We start from the raw sequence: 24,385 nt of genomic DNA, 5'->3' as shown, positions 1-24,385 counted from the left end.
TCCTCTACAAAACGCCTCTTCTGAACCCCCCCCCCCCCCACCCTCCCCCCATACACACACACATACACAAACACACACACACACACACACCCCCACTATTCCTTTGCCAACTCTCGCCAACCCTCCGCCCCCTACCCCACGAATCAAGCCGCTGTTTTTTTTGTGTACTATTGGTCCTCCGGCATCAAAACAATCCAGCGGGGCTGCCTGACTTGTTTTAATTAGGCAGAGCACTGAAACGGCAACTGCATGTCTCTCAGACGTGACCAGGCAGAGGTGCTCTCCCCTCTATATTACTGTAAATACCGGCTGTAAATACTTCTCTGGTGATGCCTCACTGACAGTAAGCGTGAGCTAGTTTTCTCCTTTTACTTTTTTCTCCCCCCCCACTTTTGACGCTCTTGTTTTTGTCCTATAGTGGCATTTCTTTTTTTTTGATACACACTTAATGCTTGAAGGCTTGCTGAGAATACTTCTTCAAATGCTCCTCTGCACCGAGCACAGTGGATTTCTCTCTCATTGTTTCAAAAGGTAGGTCATTTTGATCAGTCACTGCTCTCTCTCTCTCTCTCTCTCTCTCCCTTGTCTCTTTAAGCAGTCGTGGACTATTTCCGACTCTTGTTCTGGTTGTGAACTTTGTGGTGTTGTTAGCAGTGCTTTTTGAGATGGCGTGTTACTTGCTAATGCATGGATGTGACACGGCTAATTGTTGTTAAGAGCCCTATCCACTCTCTGTTGCCCGAGCGCGGTGTGTGTGGAGGCTATTTCGTCTGCCGCTTCAGCCCTTCACTAATCCCATTCAGACTCTTTACATCTACACACACACACTCTCTTTGACATGCACACAATCGGAGCTTGAAAAGAGAAGCGCTCAACTGTGTTAAAATAAAGCCGGGCACACACATACCTTTTCGGGGGGCGGAATGCAGCTTCTAGTAGCGGCTTCCTCCAGCCCTGCTTACTGTCTTTCCTTTTCCCCTCTCGTCTCAGCGATTTGCCGGGGCACGCACAGCACAGTAGAGAGCCAGTCCGGCAGGTCGTGTGTGTGTGTGTGTGTGTGTGTGTGTGTGTGTGTGTGTGTTTGTGTGTGTGTGTGTGTGTGTGTGTGTGTGTGTGTGTGTGTGTGTGTGTGTGCACTTTCACTGGAGAGAGAGAGAGAGAGAGAGAGCAAAACGGAGAGAGTGTTCAGAGAAGCAGATGTGCGATCAGAGCGAGCTGCCTGGTAAGAGCACGCAGCCGAGGCGCGAGGGGAGAGCCGGCGAGCATCCTGCAAGGAGCCAGAGCGCTCCCCGTGTGAAGATCCCCTCACACACACTCACACACGCACACACAGGACCCACCCACACACGCAAGACTTGCCTACACACACACACACACACACACACACACACACACAATCGCTCTTGCAGATTTGCAACCGATTGTGCCAAACAAATTTTCTTTCCTTTATACTAACAAAAAATAACACATTTATAAAAAATATATGTATATATCTTAAATTAAAAGACAGCAAAATAGCGAATTAAGAGATAATTTCCTTGTCATTCATTCCCAATAAAATGGGGGAATGAAATGATTAGTAGTGTCTTTTCAGTGATTGTGATATTTCATCAGCAGCAGGCATAAAAAATGATGGTCTAATTATTTCCAGTGTGGAGAGAGAACGAAGCCAACGCATCTCTGTCATAAATTTCCATTTTGTACACTAACCCCCCCCCCCCCCCCCAACCCACACACACACACACACACACACACACACACGTGCACACCCACGCACTCCCTCCACTACTGTCCCCTCTCTCCCACTCTTTTAGCGTCCCTCACCCCCAGCTCAAGCCTCTCCTATCGGGGGCCTGCGTGTCCGACCCGCACAAGGGGGGGCCCCCGGTCGGTAATTGCCCCGGTGACAACTGGAAATGATAGAATAATTGTCAGGAGAGGCATCTGGGCTTTCTTTCTTTTCTTTTTTTTTAATGGGGGCTAGGGTGATTTAAGTATGCATGAATGGCACAGTGGTGGTGAGGTGGCGAGAGAGGGAGAGAGAGTGAGAGAGAAAGGGAGCAGGGGGGGGGACTGGGGCGGGGGCTGTCGGTTGTAGTGTGTGTGTGTGTGTGTGTATGTGAGTGGGGGGGAGGGGGGGGGCTGTCTTGTTTATGATGCCATCCCCCATAAACAGGGCTGAAGTGATGACACAGATAGTGTTGCCTCTCCACGGGGTGACACCAGTTTCCACTTGCAGGGCCGTTGCTGCTAGACACCCACGGGCGGTGGCAGAGGCAAGTTCTCTCTGCTCTCTATGGTCAAGCTCTCTGGCACTCCTCACCTTCAGGTAAAAAAAAAAGAAAAGAAGTCAGGCATACTCTGTCCATCAATTTATCCATCCATCTATCATCCATCCATCAATCCTGTCTCATCCGTGTAGTGGACTGCAGGCTCTCTTCTTGGCTGTGTTTTAATGCTTGTGTTTTATTGCCGGGGCTGTGTCTCCGTGCCTTTTCCCCGCTGGTCGTCCCACTGTGTAACTAGTGCAAGCCTTGGTTCTGCAGGCTGTGTTAATCTGCTGCTTAATTAGTGCTGATGAATGGCTCGGTGTGTGCGCGTGCGCGGTATGTATGTGCATGCGTACAAGTGAGTGTGTGTGTGTGTGTGTGTTTTGTGTGTCCCGTGTGAGTGTGTGTGCGAGTGACTGCGAACTCACTTACCGTGGTGTTTTTGTCTGATCTTGGTGAGTTGGTCGCGGTGTTTTTTTTTTCACATGTTGCTACTTTGCTTGCTAAGCTAATCATTGATCATTAAAAATCAAGAGGATAGGAATTCAGCAGTATGGTTTTTAAAGGGTTGCACAGCACGAGTATAAAGTGTCATAAGCTAATAACAATCAAATATTAATCAGCTGCATATATGTGTTTTGAGAGGGCAAAGCTTTTTACATTGTTCGACTTGTTTGTTTTTCTCCCATCTCTCACACGGAGGGGGGGGGGGGGGCTTTTCGGAGCAGATGTTTAGTTTGAAGTGGTGAGAGGTCACAAAACCGATAATCGGTGAAGCACTAATTATCCTTATCAAAGACGAGTGGGATAATTTGTTTACTTAAATATTGATGAGGGTGAGCGAGGCATGGTATTGGGCTATTGTGGGCATATTATTAACATTTCATACGGGCTTTGTGCAGGAATGCGAAAAGGGACTCCTCTTCATAATTTAATACCCTAATGCATAATGAGCTATGTGATTAGTTCACATGGAGAATTGGCCAAACTCCATTTTGAAGGCAGATAATTTACATTGTTCTCCAGAGTCTGGCATATAATAGGGTTCTTTGGCGCAATAAAATTAAATGCTACACATTTTTTATTTCAGCTTACCAATCCCCCTGGCGATATTCATTCATTATTTTTGAGTCTTATTTTTTTTCCAGTTATTTTTTTTCTTTTCCCTCTTTCCACGTCTGTCTCATTTTGATATTAGAAAAGGGAAGGGGGGAAATACATTTTTAAAAATGGTTTCACTAAAACACATGTTTACTTGCATGTTTTATTTAGAATGCACACCGGCCAATTAACACCGTTCATTAGGCGAGCCGCGTTTATTTGTTTTGAAAGTTTAACCAATCACTTTGTTATGCTAATTGTGATGTAATTTAATTTGAGTTCCCGTAATGATGATGCCGCTATTATCCACATAAATGATGCAGTTAAGCAGCACGGGCCTCATTTGCATGTGCTTGAAGGGGAAGAGAGAGAGAGAGAGGGGCTGAAAAGAGAGCCCGGCTCGCGTATCACTCTGCTTTAATTTTCCACCTCTGTTCACTCCTGCCCTATGGGTCTTCCATGGCCTGTCGCCGGCTATTGATGATCAGCACTTTTATCCAAATGATTTTTTTAATGACAAAGAGGCCCTTATTTGTCTGCTAACAGAACTGCAGTGTAGTAGAGACATTAAATAATGGAAATAGGTGACTATTAAAAAATGCAAATGATTCTTCGTCAACGTGTCAAGCATTAAGCGAACAATTGATTTGTGTGCCCCCATCACTCAGACACACACACACACATACACACACATACACACACACACACACACACACACCTTCACACAGTTGCACGCCCGTTACTTCTCATTTGCATGGCTTCTGTTTTGGATGTGTGTGTGGGATGGCTCCTTGAATTTTAATATTTCCATATCAAAGTGGTGCTTTGTTGGCAAGGGGCTTAATTTTTAATCTGTTGATTCCATCATCATCTTTGGTTTGGACATTATTCAGATGTGGGATCGGTCGGTGTGTGTGTGTGTGTGTTTGTTCTTTTTCAAAATGGAGAGGTACAGTCAGGCACTACAGCTTGTCAACCAGTCTCTTTATATTTTTGTAAAATCAATTTCTTAATCCTGAGTGGAGAAGGAGTGATCCTTTTCTTCTGAGCAGTTTTTCAAAGTCCCCAACCGGGCATGGAGAAAGTGTGACTAAGCCGCTGTTTAAAGACGGCCCATTATCTATTTGTGTCGTGGGTTACACTTTGGTAATTTTCCTGTGGAAAGATTATTTTTTTCCTCCTGACCAGTCCCTCCCCACCCCCCCTCCTCCCTCCCTGTTATGCTCCTAATTGGTTTCATAAATCTTGTCTGGTATGAATGAGGAATGTTGCGGTGTTGTCAACTGCAATCTTCACCCTTATTTACCAATTCATTAAGATCTATCGATGCAGGACTGCTGAGGGGGAATGACAACATAAATCAGAGTCGCAGACATAATGGCCCTAATCAAGCAGAAATAACTGGAAACGTCACAATGAGCTATGTCTCTATGTGTGGAGCTGTGTGCCGGCCAGCCGCGGCTGGCTCCCTGCGCCTGTCCGCTGGATGTTGCAACACAGCAGAGAGGACCAGAGAGTCCAGGCCGTTCAACTGTCATTTGCTCCTGCTCATGTTCTCTAGACAAAGCCAGCATACCAGTGTACATTATATCTGTTTCCATTTTTCTCCCCTTTTTTCCTTTTGTTTTTTCAAACTCTTACTCCATGTCGAAGCAGCTCTCTCCTGTTCGCTTTCAGGATAAAAATGTCTTTTGAGTGGAATACGACCATGCACGAGGGTCTATAAATACAGTCAGGTCGGAAGTATCCTGCACACAACCATCGCACCTCCTCTGCTCTCGGGTAAAGATGATTGGACCAGACAATGAGGCCACCCCTCTTTATAGGTCAATTAACCCTGATTAGGTGGGCCGACTTAATTAATGCAATTGGCAAATATGCAAATGAGAGCAGCACAGGCTGGATCAGCTTTCGTCACTGTCTCGCCCAAGCCGCGGCAGGGGCTGTCTCCTGCTTCAGCAGAATGAGGTGCCTGATGGGTAATGTGTAAATGATATGGGACGAGCCTTAATGCAGGCGAAAAGTAGATTCTCTCCTCCTCTTTTTTCTCTCTCTCTCTCTGTGAGGGGCGGGCTGTGCTACAGTAATATGTATTTAAAAAGTGTGCATTTATTGCTGCGGTGCTGTTGTTTTTTTCAGCAAACGTAATTGTATAAACTAATTTGAAATGTTATCATAAAATATTTCCCCCCATTTTTTACTCAATGATTCATTGTTGAATTTAATTTAACGTTTTGCTATTGGCCTTTTTATTTTTTTTTATTGTATTAGTAACTGGATAGCCCATGTTCAATAACTATTTTGCCATTGTCACATTTTAGAGCTGGTTGTATTCATATGAAATGATTTTGTATTAACGTACTATCGCGCACACTATTCATGAGTGCCTCTTGCATTTGATTCCAAGAAGACATTGTGCAGACTGTACAATTGAACATGCACTTTACACCCTTTCGTCTGCTTCTCTTTGTCATTTTTCCCCTCCTTTCTGTACTCCACAAACACTGCCTCTCTGTCACACACACACACACACACACACACACACACACACACACACACACACACACACACACACACACACACACACACACACACACACACACACACACACACACACACACACACACACACACACCATTTAGGGACACTTACACACTGTGGCAAATAGTCTGTCTTTTATCTTATTCCCTCTCATCTCCTTATTGTAAATAGAAAGAGAATTAAGTTCTGAACAGTTCTTGACTGAATGTCTCCTATCACAGAACTACGATTTATTGTCGGCTCAAATGAAGAATTGAAATGTGACTGAGGGTTGTTCTCAATGTAAGGGGGCTCATTGGACAGGAGATAACCACATTTGATTCCGTTGCTTTTGAATAATGTTAATCCCGAAAAAAAGGCAAAGTCCATTATTCATATTCATCTCTTTTCATTTGGCCCCACTCCTGATTTTGTAAATATGATTTCTTCAGCCCCCCCCCCCCCCCCTCCTCCCCTCCTCTTTTTTTTCTTCTTCTCCAAAGCAATCTTTATTCACCGGTGAAGCGCTTTTGAAATTCCTCTATCTGAGAGCAGAAACCATTACCATACACAGGTTTTTATAAGAAGTAGTTATTAATGTTCCTTTATGGTGGCCCTTTAGTGCCAAAAAAGGAAGCTTTTAATTCTTAGGCACGGCAGCCCAGGCTTGCATTGCTTAATCCTGGGGAACTGGAGTTGTGAGGAACGTAGCTTTTTCCAAGTGGTCGTTTTTTTTTTTCCATCTCCGTCTCCTAAACTCCCTTGCCTGAAGCTGAAGGCTGTAATAAAGTGCTTGTGTGACAACTCGCTACCAGATACAATTACAGTACACACCCACAGTACAAACAAACATATGATCATAATCAAGGATTCTTTGAAGGCATATATTTATGGTATGCCTTGAATAAATATGTGCAAGGCTCTCTGATTAAGTTATTTTAAACTTTTTTTCTCCTCTCCATTATTTGACCCTAGATTTCTCTTTAAAAATGCAGTGGTTTTAAGCACCAATTTTTTTGTATGTCAGCACATACGTGGCATTTTGATTTATTAAGCAATCTGAAGTATTGAATATGTGAGCCCCCCCCTTTGCCCAGTTACTTCTTTATTTTGTATGCATAGTAACTTATGGCAATGATGAATTAATTCCACTCAAGCACAGAATCTGTGATTATTGTAAATGGTAACCGTATCTCGACTTGATCAGGGAGCTGTGAGGGAGTCAGCAGACTGTGAAATGTAATTTCTATTATTTTATTTTTTAATATATTATTTTGTTCTCGCGAAACCGTAAGAATTCCAGCCCAGCCACCTGAAATGTGAACGGGATAATGAATGCACGTCTGGGATCACAGATTTACCGGTCACTTTTTTTTTTGTCCTACTAATAAATATATTTTTGCAACTCATGCATATAAAATGAGGACGAGTGGATCAGTGTTCTACAATAGAGACACAGTGGAGAACATCCTCACACTGTAAAATGGATAGCCCAGAGACTCGAGAACGAAAAGCAGTGTCAAGCTTGTTGTGTATTAACAACGTGTGTGTGTGTGTCTGTGTGTGTGTGTGTCTGTGTGTGTGTGTGTGTGTGTGTGTTGAATTCCCCAATGTTCCACCAGACAGTGTTGGGAGACAGCTGTGTATTCCCACTAGATGGATGGCCAGTGTCATAGTGTGTGTTTACTGCACATGATAGAGCGGGAGACAGGCCAGGTAATGAGGCTACATTAAGGGCTTTTAGAGCTCGCAAACAAAGATGGAGGGCTGCTTCTTTCCCCTTTAATGATAGGTGTGTGTGTGTTTGGTGTGTATGTGCCAAAGTGAGAGAGATCGAGTGAGTGTGTTTGTGTGTGTATATGGCAATGAAAGGCTCAATTCTCCTTCCACCTTTTGTTGTGTGTCACTTCTTGGAAGAAAGAGAGGGATGAAAATTCTCCCAATCTCCGGGCCAAATGCGTCGTCAGGACCCTCCACCCCCCCCCCCCCCCCCGCCCCCCTCTTCTCTCTCGGATTCTCTCACACCTGATGGAAGAGACAGATTTGCGTAGTGCGAGATTTTTCGAGGGCAAATATTTGCTCAAGCAGAAGAGGAATAGCAAAGCAAGGGGGCTATGGTTGCACAAGGAATGAGACAAAAGCCGGAGTTACAGGCGTTACACTTTGCAAATATAGTGTCCGTCTCTCTGTGTCTATCTCTCTAGCTTGATGAGGAAATGCCTCTCTTCCCATCCGAGCGTCCACCTTAATAGAAATGTTGGGGAGCCATCAGTGAACCATTGACAACAGACAGTACATTTAGAGAGCACAGAGTTATCTCCCGTCTCTCTCTCCCGTCTCTCTCTCTCTCTCTCTCTCTATCTTTCCACGAGGCCTCCTCAACCCTAAACACTTGGTATCGCTATCATCTTCCCTTCCAAAAGCCATACATCTACAACGTATTACCGGCCGTATTACCAGGGCCTGTAACAGCCCTCCTCTTGTGTTTCCGATGGTGATAATAAGCAGTGTCTAGGTTCTCTCCCTCCCTCATTGGAAGATTATGGCTATGAGGAGAAATGGCATCAAATAGCGGGGTGTGTTTTGAAAAATGCAGGACACTGGCAATTTATTATGGGATGTCAAACACACATGCGGGCAAGCCGGCAGCCCCTCGATACTATAGCTACAGGGGGGTTGGCATGGCTCCTTCCGACCCAGTTGGTTTAGGACAGGCTGATCCAGGGTCAGAGGATAGTAACCCTCAGGGACAGACTGCAGTGCATAGGACCTGTGGTAGGCACACATACACACAAATATAGATATACACACATTGCATGCAGTCACACCCTCAGGTGTCGAGTATTGTCACTATCCGTCTCTCTCTTGAGTATTGTGTGTGTGTGTGTGTGTGTGTGTGTGTGTGTGTGTGTGTGTGTGTGTGTGTGTGTGTGTGTGTGTGTGTGTGTGTGTGTGTGTGTGTGTGTGTGTGTGTGTGTGTGTGTGTGTGTGTGTGTGTGTGTGTGTGTGTGTGTGTGTGTCTGTGACAGTTCCATCACCCCCCCCCCCACCCCCACCACAGTAGGTTTTCCCCATGCAGCTCGGTAGCCCCGCTCATCATTGCAGCCTGCCTGTGTTTCTAATTGACATTCTAATTGGCAGATTTGAATGCCGCCTTTAGATGGCTAATTAATTTATCTCACCGCTGTCATTAAGGTTAAAGCACCATCTGATCTCTGCGAATATACTTTGCATATATCTGCATTATCATTATGTTGCAGTTGGGACATATTGCATAGATTTTTATTTCGAGGAGGAGGGAGGGAAGATTATGACGCAGATTAAGCTTTGTATGATATAAGGCTTTTATTGTTATATCAAATTCCAATTATCCAACTATTTATATTATTAATGGTTTATACATCAGTAATTACATGTGAGCACTCTATAAGCAAATTCCATTTTTTCCGCGGTACAGTTTGCATTGCATTCAGACATTATTAAAAATCCTTATTTCCTCATCTCGTATATCTTTCCAAGTTTTTCTGAAACATCCATCGCCGGGCCCGAGAAAGAAAGGGATGAAAAGAAAAAAAGAAAAAAGGGACAGATCCAGCCTCCATTAGAATGTTCATAACATTCTAGTAAAGGCAATCAGACAGTCTTTCTCTGAATATTTTAAACATCGGGGCATGTAAAATTTATGCCTAATTTGAATACTTATTAGCCGGCTGATCTCGGGCTGCAGCCTTGAGTTTCTTAGGCTGCAGATTCATCACCGGATTGGATGTCACATTGTGCCAGTCTCCCCCCTCCCTCCCCCCTCCGTCTTCCTCCCTCCCACTCACTCTCTCTCTTTTTCTCTCTCTCATTCTTTTCATCTGTCTCTCTCTGTCACCCCCCTTCTCTTCCATCCTCTCTCTATCTCTCTCTCTCACCCTCTTGTCTTTTTCCCTGTGTCTCCCTCCATCAGTAGCGAGCGAGTGCAGTGTTAAACAGGGGCCTGTTTGTTCACAAGCACGCCTTGTCCCGGCCCCTTCCCTATTTACTTGTGTCGCGGGCAGCTGTCGCCCTGCTCTGTGTAACAGCTCAGCCCCTGTTTGTTCTCCCTGCCTGGATCCTGTTTATCCTGGCTGTGGACATCCTTTAAAAGGCCTGTCCCTGTATCTGCCCCTCGTCAAACACACACACACACACACACACACACACACACACACAGAGACACACACGCACAAACACACACACAAACACACACACACACACACTCACAGAGACACGCACGCACAAACACACACACACACACACACACACACAGAGACAAACACACACACACACAAGCACACACAAACACATTGACAGACGTGGACTTACTTCTATTAAAACGCTATTTACCGGCCAAAGAATACACACAATTGGGCCACAAATGCCCACCAAAACTCATGGACACACACACACACACACATAATCTGTTATGTTGCATTAGGTTGCACTGGCACTTGTTTTGACATGATTGAAATAATGTATCTAAGTATTTTAGTGATAGCTGTTGCAGTCATTTTTTTAAAATATTTATTTCCCCCTTTAAAATATTACAAATAATTATTTTCTAAGTGGGGATAAGCACACAATCTGTAATTATGTAGTGCATTTTGAGTTGCCATTTGTTGGGTCTGGGTGTCTTTTATTTATTGTGCGACTGTCGACTGATGTTGCTGGGGCTCCTCTCTGCCCCAGTGAAGGCACAGAGCATTAAATACGGGGAGGAAATGATAAAACATTTATTACTGGAGAGAGAGAGGAGGTAATATGCATAATTTATGCTGTTTTTAGCACAATCATTAGTGATATTCGTGATAGATTTTTTTCTTTTCTTCCCTCCTTTTTTTTCTCTTTCTCTTACACCCCTTTTCCATGGATTTAATAGATGCGGTGAAAATGAATTCCATATCTTACATTTATTTACTGTCGTCAGAAATGTGTTGTCGAGCATTGTACATCTTCCAACCGTAAAGTTTGATTGCACCTCAACATTGGTTTTAATGGTGTCCTGTCGAGAGAAGCCATATTTTTTTTCTTCTTCTAATGTCACAATATAAATGAATACATGAGGTTTGATTAAAGAAGAAGGGGGAGCATTCTAGCCAATGAAAAGCCTGTGAGGCAGATTGTATTTAGCCACCACAGCCTAAGATGACAAACCCATTATAGTGTTCATCAGCAGCCCTGCACCATGTGATTTGGTGCCTCCTCCTCTTCCCCCCCCCCCCCACCAAATTTTAATTTTGCATGATTAGCTTTGCGTCATTAGGCAACTTCATTCAAGACGCGACACTCTAAAAAACCTGACAGCTTCAAGATGGCAAATATTTTAGGAGTGCCCGTGCTTTTTTTCTTCTGTCTGTGTAGCTTGGTTGTCCTATGTGAGGGAGATATTAAGAATCAAGCCCATCTCTGCAAAACTTTTTTTTTTTAAATTTCCCATTAATGTTTTTTATGGAAAATAGTAATAATAAAATGAATCCAACTTTTTTTCCCCCTCATAAAGCCATATTCTTAGATCCCCCAAATTTTAGTGGATAAAACGGTTTTGCCACATTTTCGGCACCCCTCCCATTTTTAAATAGCACCAGGACATTGCATCTCTTTGTATTGCTTCATTTACACAATGAATGCATAATTGCTCCTCCTGCATCCACCCTACCCCCCTTTCTCTTCCCCCCCCTCCCTCTTCTTTAAATGCTTTAATTTGCAGAGGGGGGACCGAGGGTTTGATAATGGAAGCGTTAACAAAAAAAAAAAAAAAAGGGTAAAAAAAGGGGGGAATTTGTAAGAAGAAAAGAGCCCTAACGCGGTGCCTCTTAATCACTTCTAGGTTTTAAATCATGATGATGCAGGAGTCGGCCACAGAGACAATAAGCAACAGTTCAATGAGTCAAAATGGAATGAGCACCCTAAGCAGCAGCCAATTAGAGGCTGGCAGTAGAGATGGGAGATCAAGCGCTGGTGGTGACACGAGCAGCGAAGTAAGCACAGTCGAGCTGCTGCATCTGCAACAACAGCAGGTAAGTTGTGTTTCTCCCCCGTCTCTCTCTCTCTCTCTCTCCTCACTCCTCTCTCGCTCTCCCACTCCGCTCTGCACTGCTCTCTTCTCAGACAGCACGGGGGCTTTGCTACACAGGCAGTAGGCACCGTGAAATATTTAGTTTTGTTTGTATTTTCCATTGTTTGTGTTTAGCACGTTGGGGGAAAATAACATTGTTTATTTAATCGGCTGTTTGCTTCGTTGGTAAATGTTTCTCGGTAGTTTGTTGTGCTGTCAACATGTCTTTTTGCCTGCAGAGAAGTGTTTTTTTTGCGTGTCAGTTATAGATTTTGTTGTGCATTTGTGCAGTTTTCAATTGTGTATTTAAAGAGAGCTCGCTGCAGCCATGAGAAAGAGAAAGAGAGAGAGAGTGTGTATGCATGTAAAAGTGTGTGTGAAAAAGAGAGAGAGAGAGAGACGGCGAAAGAGAGACTGTGTGTGTGTGTGTCAGAGCATCGTACGGACCAGTTCGGGGGTAGTGTGCGCGCGCGCGCGTGTGTGTGCGTGTGTGTGCGTGTGTGTGTGTGTGTGTGTGTCTGTGTCTGTGTCTGTCATGGCAGCGCTGCATCCACCAGAGGGCCTCCTAACTCGGCGCTATAGTCCTGGGCTCACACACACTGAACCAGGCGCTCTCAACCACAGACCCACCAGCGGCACAGAAACCTTTGACACTTTTTAGAAAGGCTTATTTGCATGCAGTCCCCCTGTCTCACTAGCCCTACAACTAGGAAGTCACTTGGATTTTTTTCTTTTTCTTAAACCACACTTTGAGATCATTTTCCCTCAAGACTATCTGAAAAATATCATTCCCATGTGTTGGCTATTTTTTGTATAGATTTAACTGATTTGTTTTGGTCGGAGGCACCGCCAGCTTACCCCAAACACCACACACGCTCCAGTTTCTTTAACTTCTCCTTCTTGTATCCATGTTTTATTGTGTTCTGGCTCTATTGTTCTCAGTTGGAGCAAGTTAAGGGTGAATGAACTGCAGGCGTGTGTGTGTGCGTGCGTGTGTGTGTGGGGTAGTTGTTTGGGGGGCAGGAGTTGTGAAAGTCAGTCGCCAGCAGAGTTAAAAAAAGAAAAAAGGAGTGGAGTGTCTCTCGTGTCTTTTCACGGTGAATGATGGCTTTGACAGTTTTGCCAAAAGAGCAGTGGGAGATGAGGTCAGAGGGCCCGTGCTCCGGGGTGGTGGTGGTGGTGGTGGGGGGGGGGGGTACAACAACGGTGCCGCGGGTTTGTAACGATGCGTGCTGTCCCTCTTTACGTTGGATGGGGGAATTTTTTCATGCAAGCGTGTGTATTTGTGTGTGAATGTGGGAGGCAGCTGAAAGCCCGTGGTCAGTTTGGCGGGGGCAATACAGCTTTTCTGTATGTCCGCATCTGTGTGTGTGCAGGGGGGTGGAGGGGTGTATTTGCTGGAAAGGAAGCGTGTCCTAGAGGCTCCCCAGGACGCTACCTCTTCTTATCCATCCCCCCCATCCCAATTCAAAAGCCCATCCTCCAACCTTAGCGGTCTTGCTGGTGGCTGTAGCGACATCGTAGCTCCGTAGCCTGACCCCCCAATTTATCAGCCACTCTGCCACTCTTCCTTTACTCACTCGCGCACACACCCACCTGATTGGGGTCAGTTCTCTCCCTCTCTCAGTCATCACTCTTTTTTACATTTGAAAGGTACTGGGTGGTGGAGGATTGCTGCTTTCGATCAGGTGTTGATACTCTTTGCAGATAGAGGGGTGAAATAGATAGATAGAGAGAAGGATAAGAAGATACTGTTTGACTGTTGCACCATAGGGCCATGTAATATGTTGTACTAGAAAGCATTCAGTCAGTCTGTACAAACCATATAAATAAATACAATTATTTTATATTTGTTCCATTGCATTTATTTGATATGGCTTAAATGAATTTTTTTTTTAAACATTTCTAAATTATCTGTGAAATTTTCTATTTTTTTTATAGAAAGATTCAAGGTATTTCTTGTCATATTGCACAGACAGGCAGTCTGATTGACATAAGTAGAGAAAAGTGTGTGTCAACTTGTGTATGTAAATGGAGGGGGTCAGTAAGTCATCTAAAACACAAAGAAGCTGTGCTGTTAAAAAATAAATGGCCACAGAGCACTGATAGAGAAAAGCGACGTAAGCATAAAGCTCATAGTTAAGTCTCTGAGATGGACGTATGGCTAAGAGCTGTTGGCGGAGGGGGTGTGTGTGTGTGTGTGTGTGTGTGTGTGTGTGTGTGTGTGTGTGTGTGTGTGTGTGTGTGTGTGTGTGTGTGTGTGTGTGTGTGTGTGTGTGTGTGTGTGTGTGTGTGTGTGTGTGTGTGTGTGTGTGTGTGTGTGTGTGTGTGTGGTGGGGGGAGAGTGGTGGTATGACAGTGTGCGCCTTGTAAAGAGGCCAGCAAACCGAGCCTTCTTCTCCCAACCACGAGACAGACACATTGAAATGAGCAGTCCAGCTAACAGGTCTCTGGAGGCTTTTTAAAACAGGGCCCCTTGTGCTGTTAACTTCACACACACTTCCTGTTGCCGGCCCCGCGCTCACACACTGCATCTCTTCGGAGAGAGAGAGAGAGAGAGAGAGAGAGAGCACGGTCAAAGGCATACGAGTCATGACAAAAGAGTTTATTTTAAATGAATTTGTTAGCAAATCTGTGGTATCTGCAGTTGTAGTGTACTCATCCGAAAAAGGTAATGCACGCAGATGTATAAGTGAATGTAGGATATGTGTGTATGAAGCATCATGCATTTGTGTGGCCATATATTCCTGCATCTATCTAGTCTTCTTTTTTTTCTACTTTTTTTTTGCACCTGTTCAGCCAGCTAATAAAAAAAAATATTCCGGTCCACGTCCATTTTGAAGGAAAGGCTGTTGGGTGTAATTTTCCGTCCATATTTGGAATGACATTGAGTGGTCCGGTGGGTATAGAAGACTCCGGTCTCTCATCACGCTGCTGGGGTGGGGTGGGGGGGGGGGGGGATGATTAATAATAAGCACTGATGAATTCTCTCCACTGTCCCTGTGGGTTCTGCCATTACCTCAGCAGCTCCAAAATACCACCTGCAGCTATAATTAGAAAAAGCAGCATCTTTAAGGTCTCTTCGCCTTAGATTCGGCCAAAGGCTCATATAGGACACGGATCAAACCTCGTGTTGCACAGGAGCAATTTTTCCATATTCAAATATTGATAGTATAATTTTACCTTAACGATAATGAAAAAATAATGTCCCATGTTTATATTTGATAGCACATCCTGTCTTAATCTATATACTATTGTGTTCAATCTTCAGCCATACACTCTCTTATCCATGTTTCTGAATAATAACCATTGGTGTCGCAATTGAATTTCCAACCCTTAATTTCTGTCAGGGTTTCATCACCCCCCCCCCCCCCCCTGTTCCCAAGGTTGTCTAAATAGACCTAATTTGATTTGAGATCACAGATTAGATACCCCACTGTATCTGATTGCAATTTGCCAGCTCCAGATATGTATCGGAAGCAGATGATGAATGTTGCACAGCCCCTAATTACTATGCTAAACTGATCACTGTAAAAGCCTTTGTTTAAAAAAAAAAAAAAAAAAAAAAACGGAACGAACAGCAAGAAGAAATTGTGCTGAGCTCATCCCACCAATCAATTTACCATCGGCCATGGCTAGTCTTGTGTTTTTAATATTGGATGCTGCTATATGTATGTACATGGGAGCTATGCATTGATCTTTGGATCTATACCATAATGTCCCATAATGAGGCTGTTAGTTGATTACAGTGTCTGTAGACTTAATCCTGCCAGGTTTATCAGTGGGATTGATGAGCCAATACTCTGGGACTACACTGCCCCCCCCCCCTTCTCTAAATGGGCTCACTACTGTACTACTGAGTGTATTGATATTCAGAGCAGGATGGAGGCAGTGGCTTATCTATCGTGTCCGGGGGTCAGTTGTTTTAACCCCACGACCTCTGCACAGGTGTAGGTACAACCTTCTGTCATTACAGCCTACCACTCATCCAGATCACTGGCTCATTTAGCTCAAACATAATGGGGAAAATTGTGTTTCTAAGGACATCGATATCACCCAAAATCTAGTTCAATAGTTTTGCTTTTAGGTTTGTCTATAGCTATTGTCTCATGAAATTAGTCTGGTTTACTTACTTTTTGTGATGTGAAATGTTTGTTTGTGTCAATACATTTTTTGGACTTTTGCACACAAAACAATGCAGTTTTCGAGGGAGTGTTGTAGAAGTCTACATGTTGGGTGGTAAGGTATATGCATTTTTAAGTGTTTTTTTTTGTTTTGTTCCCCGAGGCACATGATGCAGCAATATGCAAACCATCCAACCCCATTTAAATGACTGCAGCGTTTTTTGACATAAATTACAGTAAGTGCGCCGAGGTGCCATCTTACTTCTAGGCTTACACCCCTGTCTCTATACCAGAGTTCGGCAGTGGTCCAACTTGAGAGTGACAGCAATTAACCTGCCTTTCCTAGCTGTTTAGCTGGAGGAAATGGAATGGATGAGAAATCTTGACAGCAAGTGATGGGTAATATTTAGGGTTTAGGGGCAAATGAAAATTCTCCCCAAAATGAAAGTCATTAGGGGGAAAGTTACCCCACAGACAAAGGACAAATGAGTGTGTGTGTTTGTGTGTGTGTGTGTGTGCGCGCACACACGCTCATTTGATAGACGTGTGAGCTCACCTTTCACCTTATTACAACTCCAGCTTGTTGTTTAATGCAGGTAAATACTTAAAAATACTGACACACGCTATTCACCTTGCATCACCTTTCACAAACAAGCCTCAAGCATATTTCTCTCTCTCTCTGCCCTTCACCTGCCTCTTTCTCTCTCTGTCTGTCTCTCAATACCACATTTGAGAAGAGAGAGAGACACACACACACACACACACCTAAGATGCAAATCTAGGCTTTGCCCTTGAGCATAATTTAAAGGCCTAATCACCCAGACTGTCCCCTTTGGATGGGGAAAAGGGAAGGAGGGGATGGATGGAGGGGAGAGAGGGAGGGAGGACGGTGGTGTCTCTCATTTGCACCCTTACACAAAGAAGCTCATTAGGTTTATCTTTCAGGCCTGAGATTGCCCCACTCAACTGTGTAAATAAGACAGTGGCCGCGGCCGCCTGACGCATCAATCACCTCTCAGGACAGCACACAGACCCCTCGGCTGAAATATGAACAAATTCATAAAGGAGCCTTTTGTTAACCTTCATCATCCGTGTGAAGATAAGGCTTGGGTCTGTAAAGGCTGGAGTAGCATTAAGGGAAGCAGCGTCAACGGTATGTCTTTGTAAAATCACCCCTTTCAGTGAAAAGACTGCGCTCCTTCCCTGGCAGTGCTTCTTGTGTCTTGACTTATTTACAATGAAAGCCATCCTTCTTTTTATTTCAAGGCCTGGCCTATTGGCAGACAGTCCCCGCTGAATAGTACATACAGGCCTGTGACATATAGGGGGCTGTACTTTCCCCCCTTATGCGATGACACTAAAGATATAAGGTGTGAATGACAGCATAGCTACTGTTTGCTCACCCCCCTTTCCCTTGACAAAACACAGTATTATTCTATTATCTATCTAGATGCCACCTCTTTCTCTCCCCATTTTTTTTCCTCCTCCGTCTCATTCTTCCACTCCTCGAAAAGCCGGCCTGTCCATCTATGTTTAAGACACATTACATGTGGCCTTCTGGAATTTACAGTGGCGCTCTCCCAGTAACTCCATTTCGCGGAGGGAGTCCCCCGAGAGCACGGCGAAATGTCAAGCTGCAAAGGGGCTTGAAAGAGAGACGAGGAGAAAGGGGGACAGCGAGGAAGCAAGCGGGCGAGCGAATGCAGGAATTGAGAAGGATGAGGATGAGAGAGATAGACAAGAGGGAAATGTGCTGGAAATAAACACTTATGGGCTATTTTATGCTCAAGCAAGCCGGGAGACGTGGAGAATCCGACGTGGTCTACAGGTAGAATAAAAAACAGTGTGCTACATCGTGTGCATACAGGATATCAGATCAATGACACATAGGTCACTTTTTTCCAGAGATGAAATGTAAAGGAAAAACATCTACATTACCATTTTCATATAGTTTTATGGTAAATGCATTAAAAGGAAGGCAGTTGTCAGCATTTAAATAAGGCCTTTTTGTTTGACCTGACACATTTATTAGTATTATGTGTTGTGTTATTATCACCCCAGTGATGAATGTACTGGGCCAGGGTTAACCACCTTCCAGTGTAAATAAGAGTCAAGCCATTGAGTATCACACACTGTGTGGCCGGTTAGTCCTATAGCAAGTCTCTAGCCAACCTAACTACAGGGCCCAGGATCAATGGCCACTTCACAACTCATTTCCTTTTACGCCTCCCTAACTGCCCCGCGCTCCAGCCCTGGGAAATAAATGGCACACGGATCTATAAGTCCACTCACACCAGCACAAACACATATACACAGGCCCATGCATACACACACACACACACACACACCGCCGCACACTATATTCTCAGGGAGTGGACTGAGCGATTGCTTCAGCTCAATACCCTTCCAACCATAATTTATTTGCGAAAACTGCCTCGGCGGTGAATGGGCGCATCATCTTTTGTGGCCATCACAATCGAAAACAGGCATTCTGTCATTGTTTGTTGCCACTCCCCTGTCGTTGGCATCAACAGAGTACCAGTCGTTAATAAGGGCAGGGGGGGTGGGGTCACTGTGTCACTGTGTCACTGTCAACCACATGAAAACTGACATGTAAGTGGCTCTGTTTTCCCTCTAATGTGGCGTTAACAGAAAGATAGGGGAAAGAAAAAACATGCATAGAAGGTAACGCATTGCTGTCTACTTTTGCATCCTCTCTCCCCCCCCCCCCCCCAAAAAAAAAATGCAAGTGGCTTACAGTCATTTGATAGGCCACGACACCGCTATCCATTTAACAGAGCTTAAAAACCCCTACATATGCATATGCCGGGTTCGTCTTTAAGCTGACAACCAAAGGACAGGATTTGCTAGAAGGCAGCTTTGGAGTGTTGTGAATTTAACAAGCATGTCTAGCATTACAGTTTTCCTCCCCGCTTTAGCCATGAATAGTAACAAATCACACTCTGAAACGCATGCCTGATGGTTTGTTGTGGGTGTGTGTGTATCCCCCCCCCCCCTTTCCCCATCTCCTCTTTCTCTAACTAACATTAAAATGGCTTCCAATCTGGTTGAAGAAGATGACTAGCAAACAAAAGTAGTATGCGACCAGAATCTCAGCTCAGCACACTCCAGGTATCGTCACAGTTTTTTCTTCTAGTTTTTTTTTCTTCTGTTGCACTTGTTAACACACTTGCGCTGCTCCGATTACCTTCATCCCTGACCCATTTCTTGAATATATAAATGGCTCCATCCTTCTCCCAAGTTGTTTGTCGTGGGGAGATGCTCTTTACGCGTAGCCTCCAAACACACTGTATACATATGTAAGAGATCCAGCCGGGGCTCTCTCGCTCCTCTCTCTCCCCTTCACAGCTTTTACATACAAATGTAGTAAATAAGCCCGGGCCGTGGGGGGAATTGAAGGCTCCAAACAAGACGAATTGACTGACGTGTCACTTAGCGCTGGCTTTGACTCTCTTCACTGCAGGCTTTAGGGCTGAAGCTGCTGGGGTTTTAAAGGTAAGGCCCTGACTTTTGCTGTCAAGGATGGACTGACATCTGCATGGGTTTACAACTTTATAACAAGGCCAGACTGTATATTATTTTCTTTTAGTTTTAAATGTGGGTAAATAGAGCAAACAGCTTGGCATAAATTAGGTCCGGAGATGTGGTTTATAAATAAAAGAAAATCCACTTACAACCAATCCTTTGGGAGGGTGAACAGAAAAAAATTGTTTAGGGCTGATATGGAGAATAGGATGCAGTCTATAGCCTGAGGAGAAGGATGGAAGTCATACAATTGCAATGCAGCAGTTAGACAGGCCCACCTCTCTCCAAGCCTATGTTCCCACTCAAACAGCCTGCCATTCCTCATCAAGACCCTAACCACTGCTTATTTACCCACACACTGGTGTGTGTATGAGGGGGGGGGTCTTAACTCGCACGAATTGATCAGTGATAGCACTGGAAAGCTGCTTGTTCCACCCCGATAAAAAGCGAACGCCCACGAGCATATGCAGAACATGCTTTGTGGGCTAGGCGTAGCACTTCAAGCTTGACTAGACACTAAGCTGATATTGCTTTCACGCTTGAGTCTGCTGTGGCGCAAAAAAAAGAAAAGAAAGAATCTTCCAATTGAAACCCAGAGATTTGATTGTTTCTGCATATGCATGTTCTATCAGAAGTTTACACGATAAATATACATTAGCCCGGTGGCCTGGCCATGCGTGGTATTGTTTCAGCGATACCGCTCTACATGCATTTCCCTTTTTTCCACCTTTGGTTTGGACTCCATCATCCAAGTCAGTGTGAACTTGCTAATCACAGTTTGCACAAAACTTCAAATGGATTTGTCTGAGTCTTGCACATTGTTAGTTTCTCCCCCAATTTGTTTCTCACAGACAAGAATGACTTCTTTGTTGGTTTCGAGTTTGAAATGTGTCTCAAAATCTCTGAAATCTGCTTGTTATTCGAATCACTCTTTCCATATTCTTTGTGTTTGTAGCGTGGCAACCAGCTTGTATCTGAACCATGACATCATTCTCAGACTCAGAAGTTGAGGTCCTTACAATATTTACAAAAACGACCCCTATCCTGTTGACTCAGTCCTGACTTCATTTTGTAATGCCTTCACAGTCTTGCATGATATGTCATTTATCTTTTGTTAAAAACATTTTAATAACCGCTGCTCCTTCCTTGTATTGAGTGCTATGAAGGGAGTGATCTTGCTTTTGGCACATTTATCAAAGCCCAAGAAGAAAATGCAGAAAGGCGCCCCCCCCCTCCCCGCTCCCCTCTTTTTCTCACATAGGCGGACTAAGTGTGCGACAGAGTGATACATTTTCTTGTTAGGAGAAATTACATCCACTAACTTGAGCTACTTCAGCATGAAATTGAAAAAGAAGCATTCCTCGTGAATTTCCATTCTTGATTCAATGAAAGATGTAGATTAGCCCTTTGGAAAGCAGACGGGGGGAAGAGGAATGAAAGAAGTATGACTCTAGTCTGCTCACGCTTTGCTTGTTCTTAGAGGCGTGATATAGGATGCTGCTGGAATAGGCTTTGTTTATGGAAGTACGGCTCAGTCAGGCTAGTGGCAGATTAAAGAAAAAAATTTAACTTCTCTCTCTTTGTGTGTGTGTGTGTGTGTGTGTGTGTGTGTGTTTGTGAATTTGGTATACATTTTATTTATTCACACCCAAAACTTATGCATTTTCCTTCAACCCTATTTGCCTACCTTTAACCAGTCACTGTCTTTGCCTATGATAGACACACACACACACACACACACACACACACACACACACGTTTCACCAGACCCAGCTCATTCTACCTGCCTTTTCTGATGGTGGTGAGGGGGTGGGGGGGGGGGACACTGATTGATAGAGGCTTGGTGTCAGAGAGTGGAAGGCAGATAACTATATCTTCTACAGGACATTTAAAGGTCAAACACACATCGCCATAATTGGAATATTCACAAGACAACTAGCAAGGTGCAGTGCAGGGTGCAGGGTGAAGGGTGGAAGAAAGAGAGGAGGAGGAGCGCGGGTGAAAAGAGGGGTGTTACATAAGTGTAGTGAACATGATCTGTTGCCCTTCCATATGCAGAGGTAGTGGCTATTTATTGAGTTGATCTTTGTGGATGGGGGGGGGGGGGTTAGCGTAGCATTCATTAATAGATACATCACCCACAATGGAGAGCAGTCCTCAGTGGGTAAGTCACATAAACTTGAATAAACTGTGTAATGGCCATTTAAGGTAAAAAAAAAAAAAAAGACCCAGTTCCTCCCTTCCAACCTGATATAAGATCAATGGACACACTGGCAAAATGCGAAGTTAACAGTATATGCACCAACACACCCGCTCTGTTTAAGTGTAGGGTGAGGTGAGGTCATTTTCACAGCTAAGGTCAGGGTGCTCTCGCTCTCGCTCTCTCTCTCTCTCTCTCTCGCTCTCTCTCGCATCGACCACCCAGAACAGGAGAACACTCAGACTCAGCACTTAACCTGAGCTCTGCAAGACCAGACAGACAGACACTCATACTATTGACCTGAAACAGCTCCCCCCCACACACACACACACAAACTCACACACACACACGCAACCGTGCACAGATACACGTGCACTGAGCAGGCATGCATGCTTGGCCTTGCTTGTTCCATTGCACATTAACACACAAAAGCACACACGCGCACACACACACACACACACACACACACACACAACACACAAATAGTCTGGATTTTATCACTCGGTAGCTTTCCTGTTTTTCCCCTAATCATTGTTTTGCATGTTGGCTTTGAGTATGTGTGTGTGTGTGCTGCTGTGTGTACACCCACGTGTGTGTGTGTGTGTGTGTGTGTGTGTGTGTTTTATCAGTGGTAATGAAGGGTAAACACACTTAAATGTAGTTTACCAGGCAGGATGCAGCAACCTTTTTTATTTACCACTACAGCCCCGGTCTTTATTGTTTGTGCGTGTGTCTCCTATGTATGTACAGTGCACTTACTCACAAATCAGTGTCAGCACCATTCATCTATTGGTATTGGCATTCTGCACAGAAAGCAGCTCCTTCCGGCTGCTTGTTCCCCCGGTGCCACAGTCAAGATTGCTAGTCGCCTCTGGCCATATTTTTTTTTATTTTTTTGGAGTGGGAGCCTCTTAATAAGGCCTTGTCAACAAACACAGACACAAGCTCCATGAAACACAACTTCATTCCTCTTGACAAGAAGCAGACAGAGGAGAACCCTAGTGTGTGCTAAAATACAGCTGTGTTCAAGCCCACTGGATAGCTACGGTAGGAATATAGTTCACTCTAATACAGTGTCCTATCATATAGACATTATGTTGCAGTATGTAACTTCAGGATATCAAGGTTACTCCAGATGTAAGTGCTCAAATAATTGGTGTACTGTTTGTAAGCAGGCTTCTTCGCATTCCATTTTTTTTTTTCTTCTTCACTAAACTCAGCCCAATTTTCCAAATGTACTATAGGCCAGCCATCCCCTGAATGTAACATTTCATATCGGGTATTCATCCAGCTGTGTGACCTCTACTCAACTGCAACTGTGCAAAGTAGAGAGGGATCGTAATCACCTGAAGAGCAAATGGAGCGCTTCAGGAGAGAGAGAGAGAGAGAATGTGCGTGTTTGTGTTTTTTGGTGTGGCTGCTGCTGCACAGTTGAACACTCATATACCTCATGCCAGCTTTGCCTTTGCAAAAGAAAAAGCAACACTTGACCTCATACACATTCGCACGCATACGCCGTCCAGCTCAAACACGCACACACACACATACACATTCTCTTCTCCCCTTTCTTCCACCCACACAAATACCTTTTTTCTCTCTCTGCGTGTCTCTTCTTTTCCTTCCTGTCCGTCTCTTTTGTGATAGCATATTGTGCTAGCTCTCAGTGGTCTGGCCTCTAAAGGACTAAGAGCAGATAAAGAGTGTTTTGCTGAATGGCCCTGCTGTCACCTTTTTTATCTAAACGCAGCGATACAGCACAGGTCAGAGAAAAGAGAGAAGAAAATATGGCTGAAGAGACAGTGATGACTTCTTGTATGACTATGACTAAGAGCTAACAAGCAAGTAAAGTCACATTTAAGATTATTTTGGAAATAATTACTGTCACTTTAATGGCGGAACTTTCCAACCCTGAGAAAAACTGTCAAATGCTTCTTTCAAATTCCACCTCAGTTTATTGGGCCTTCAGCTTGAAGGTATAGCTGAAAACAATGAATTCTCCCTCTCAGTAGAACAAATATATCACTGTTATTTGCACAGAATATCCATGGTGATAACAGCAGGAGGTGCTGCTAGCGAATGTTAGCGAACGTCGGCGGTCGCACTGAACGACCGCAGCAAAGGCACGTACTCTTTTGTTATTGCTGGCACGGTCGGCCTCCCAGCATCTCCGCATAGACACGTACTGTACATATTGGCGCATATGCACTCCTCTCATAGACATAAACACGCACCGCTATCTATGATGGGCAAAACAGACCCCGTGTTTTGTCTAAGTTAGTGGAAAAATAAGTGTGGGGTTACAATACACCCCCTGCCAAATAGACCCTCCTACCACCAATACCGCCGCCCACTCCCTAGCTTTTCTTCCATGGGGTAGGAGGGCGAGCAAATTCATCTCGTTCGAAAATCCTCCCGGGAGGGTGTAGCTATGCAGCCTCTGTTTACTGTGGCAGAAAGTTAATATAAATTTTCATCAGTGGGGGAAGTTTACACATATGATTCTATTTGTCCTTCATTATTAGCACCTGAGTCTGGGGCCCTGGGT

General features: G+C 44.3%; 1 protein-coding gene across 2 annotated transcripts in view; it reads left to right on the top strand.

The window, feature by feature from the left end:
* Positions 1–24,385, top strand: part of foxp2 (forkhead box P2) — a 101,786-nt gene that overhangs the window by 30,082 nt on the left and 47,319 nt on the right. The window contains exon 4 of one of the 2 annotated variants that reach the window (XM_080051057.1): positions 11,743–11,932. The exons of the other annotated variant lie outside the window; for it this stretch is intronic. Coding sequence (XP_079907183.1) covers positions 11,753–11,932 — 180 coding nt within the window. The 5' untranslated portion in view covers positions 11,743–11,752. The remainder of the gene's footprint in view (positions 1–11,742; positions 11,933–24,385) is intronic. 2 annotated transcript variants of the gene reach the window in all.

This window comes from Ammodytes marinus (genome assembly GCF_949987685.1).
Source record: "Ammodytes marinus genome assembly, chromosome: 22".
Lineage (NCBI taxonomy): Eukaryota > Metazoa > Chordata > Actinopteri > Uranoscopiformes > Ammodytidae > Ammodytes > Ammodytes marinus.
The sequence above is the reverse complement of the archived record's forward strand: the minus strand, read 5'-3'. Positions and strand labels throughout refer to the sequence as shown.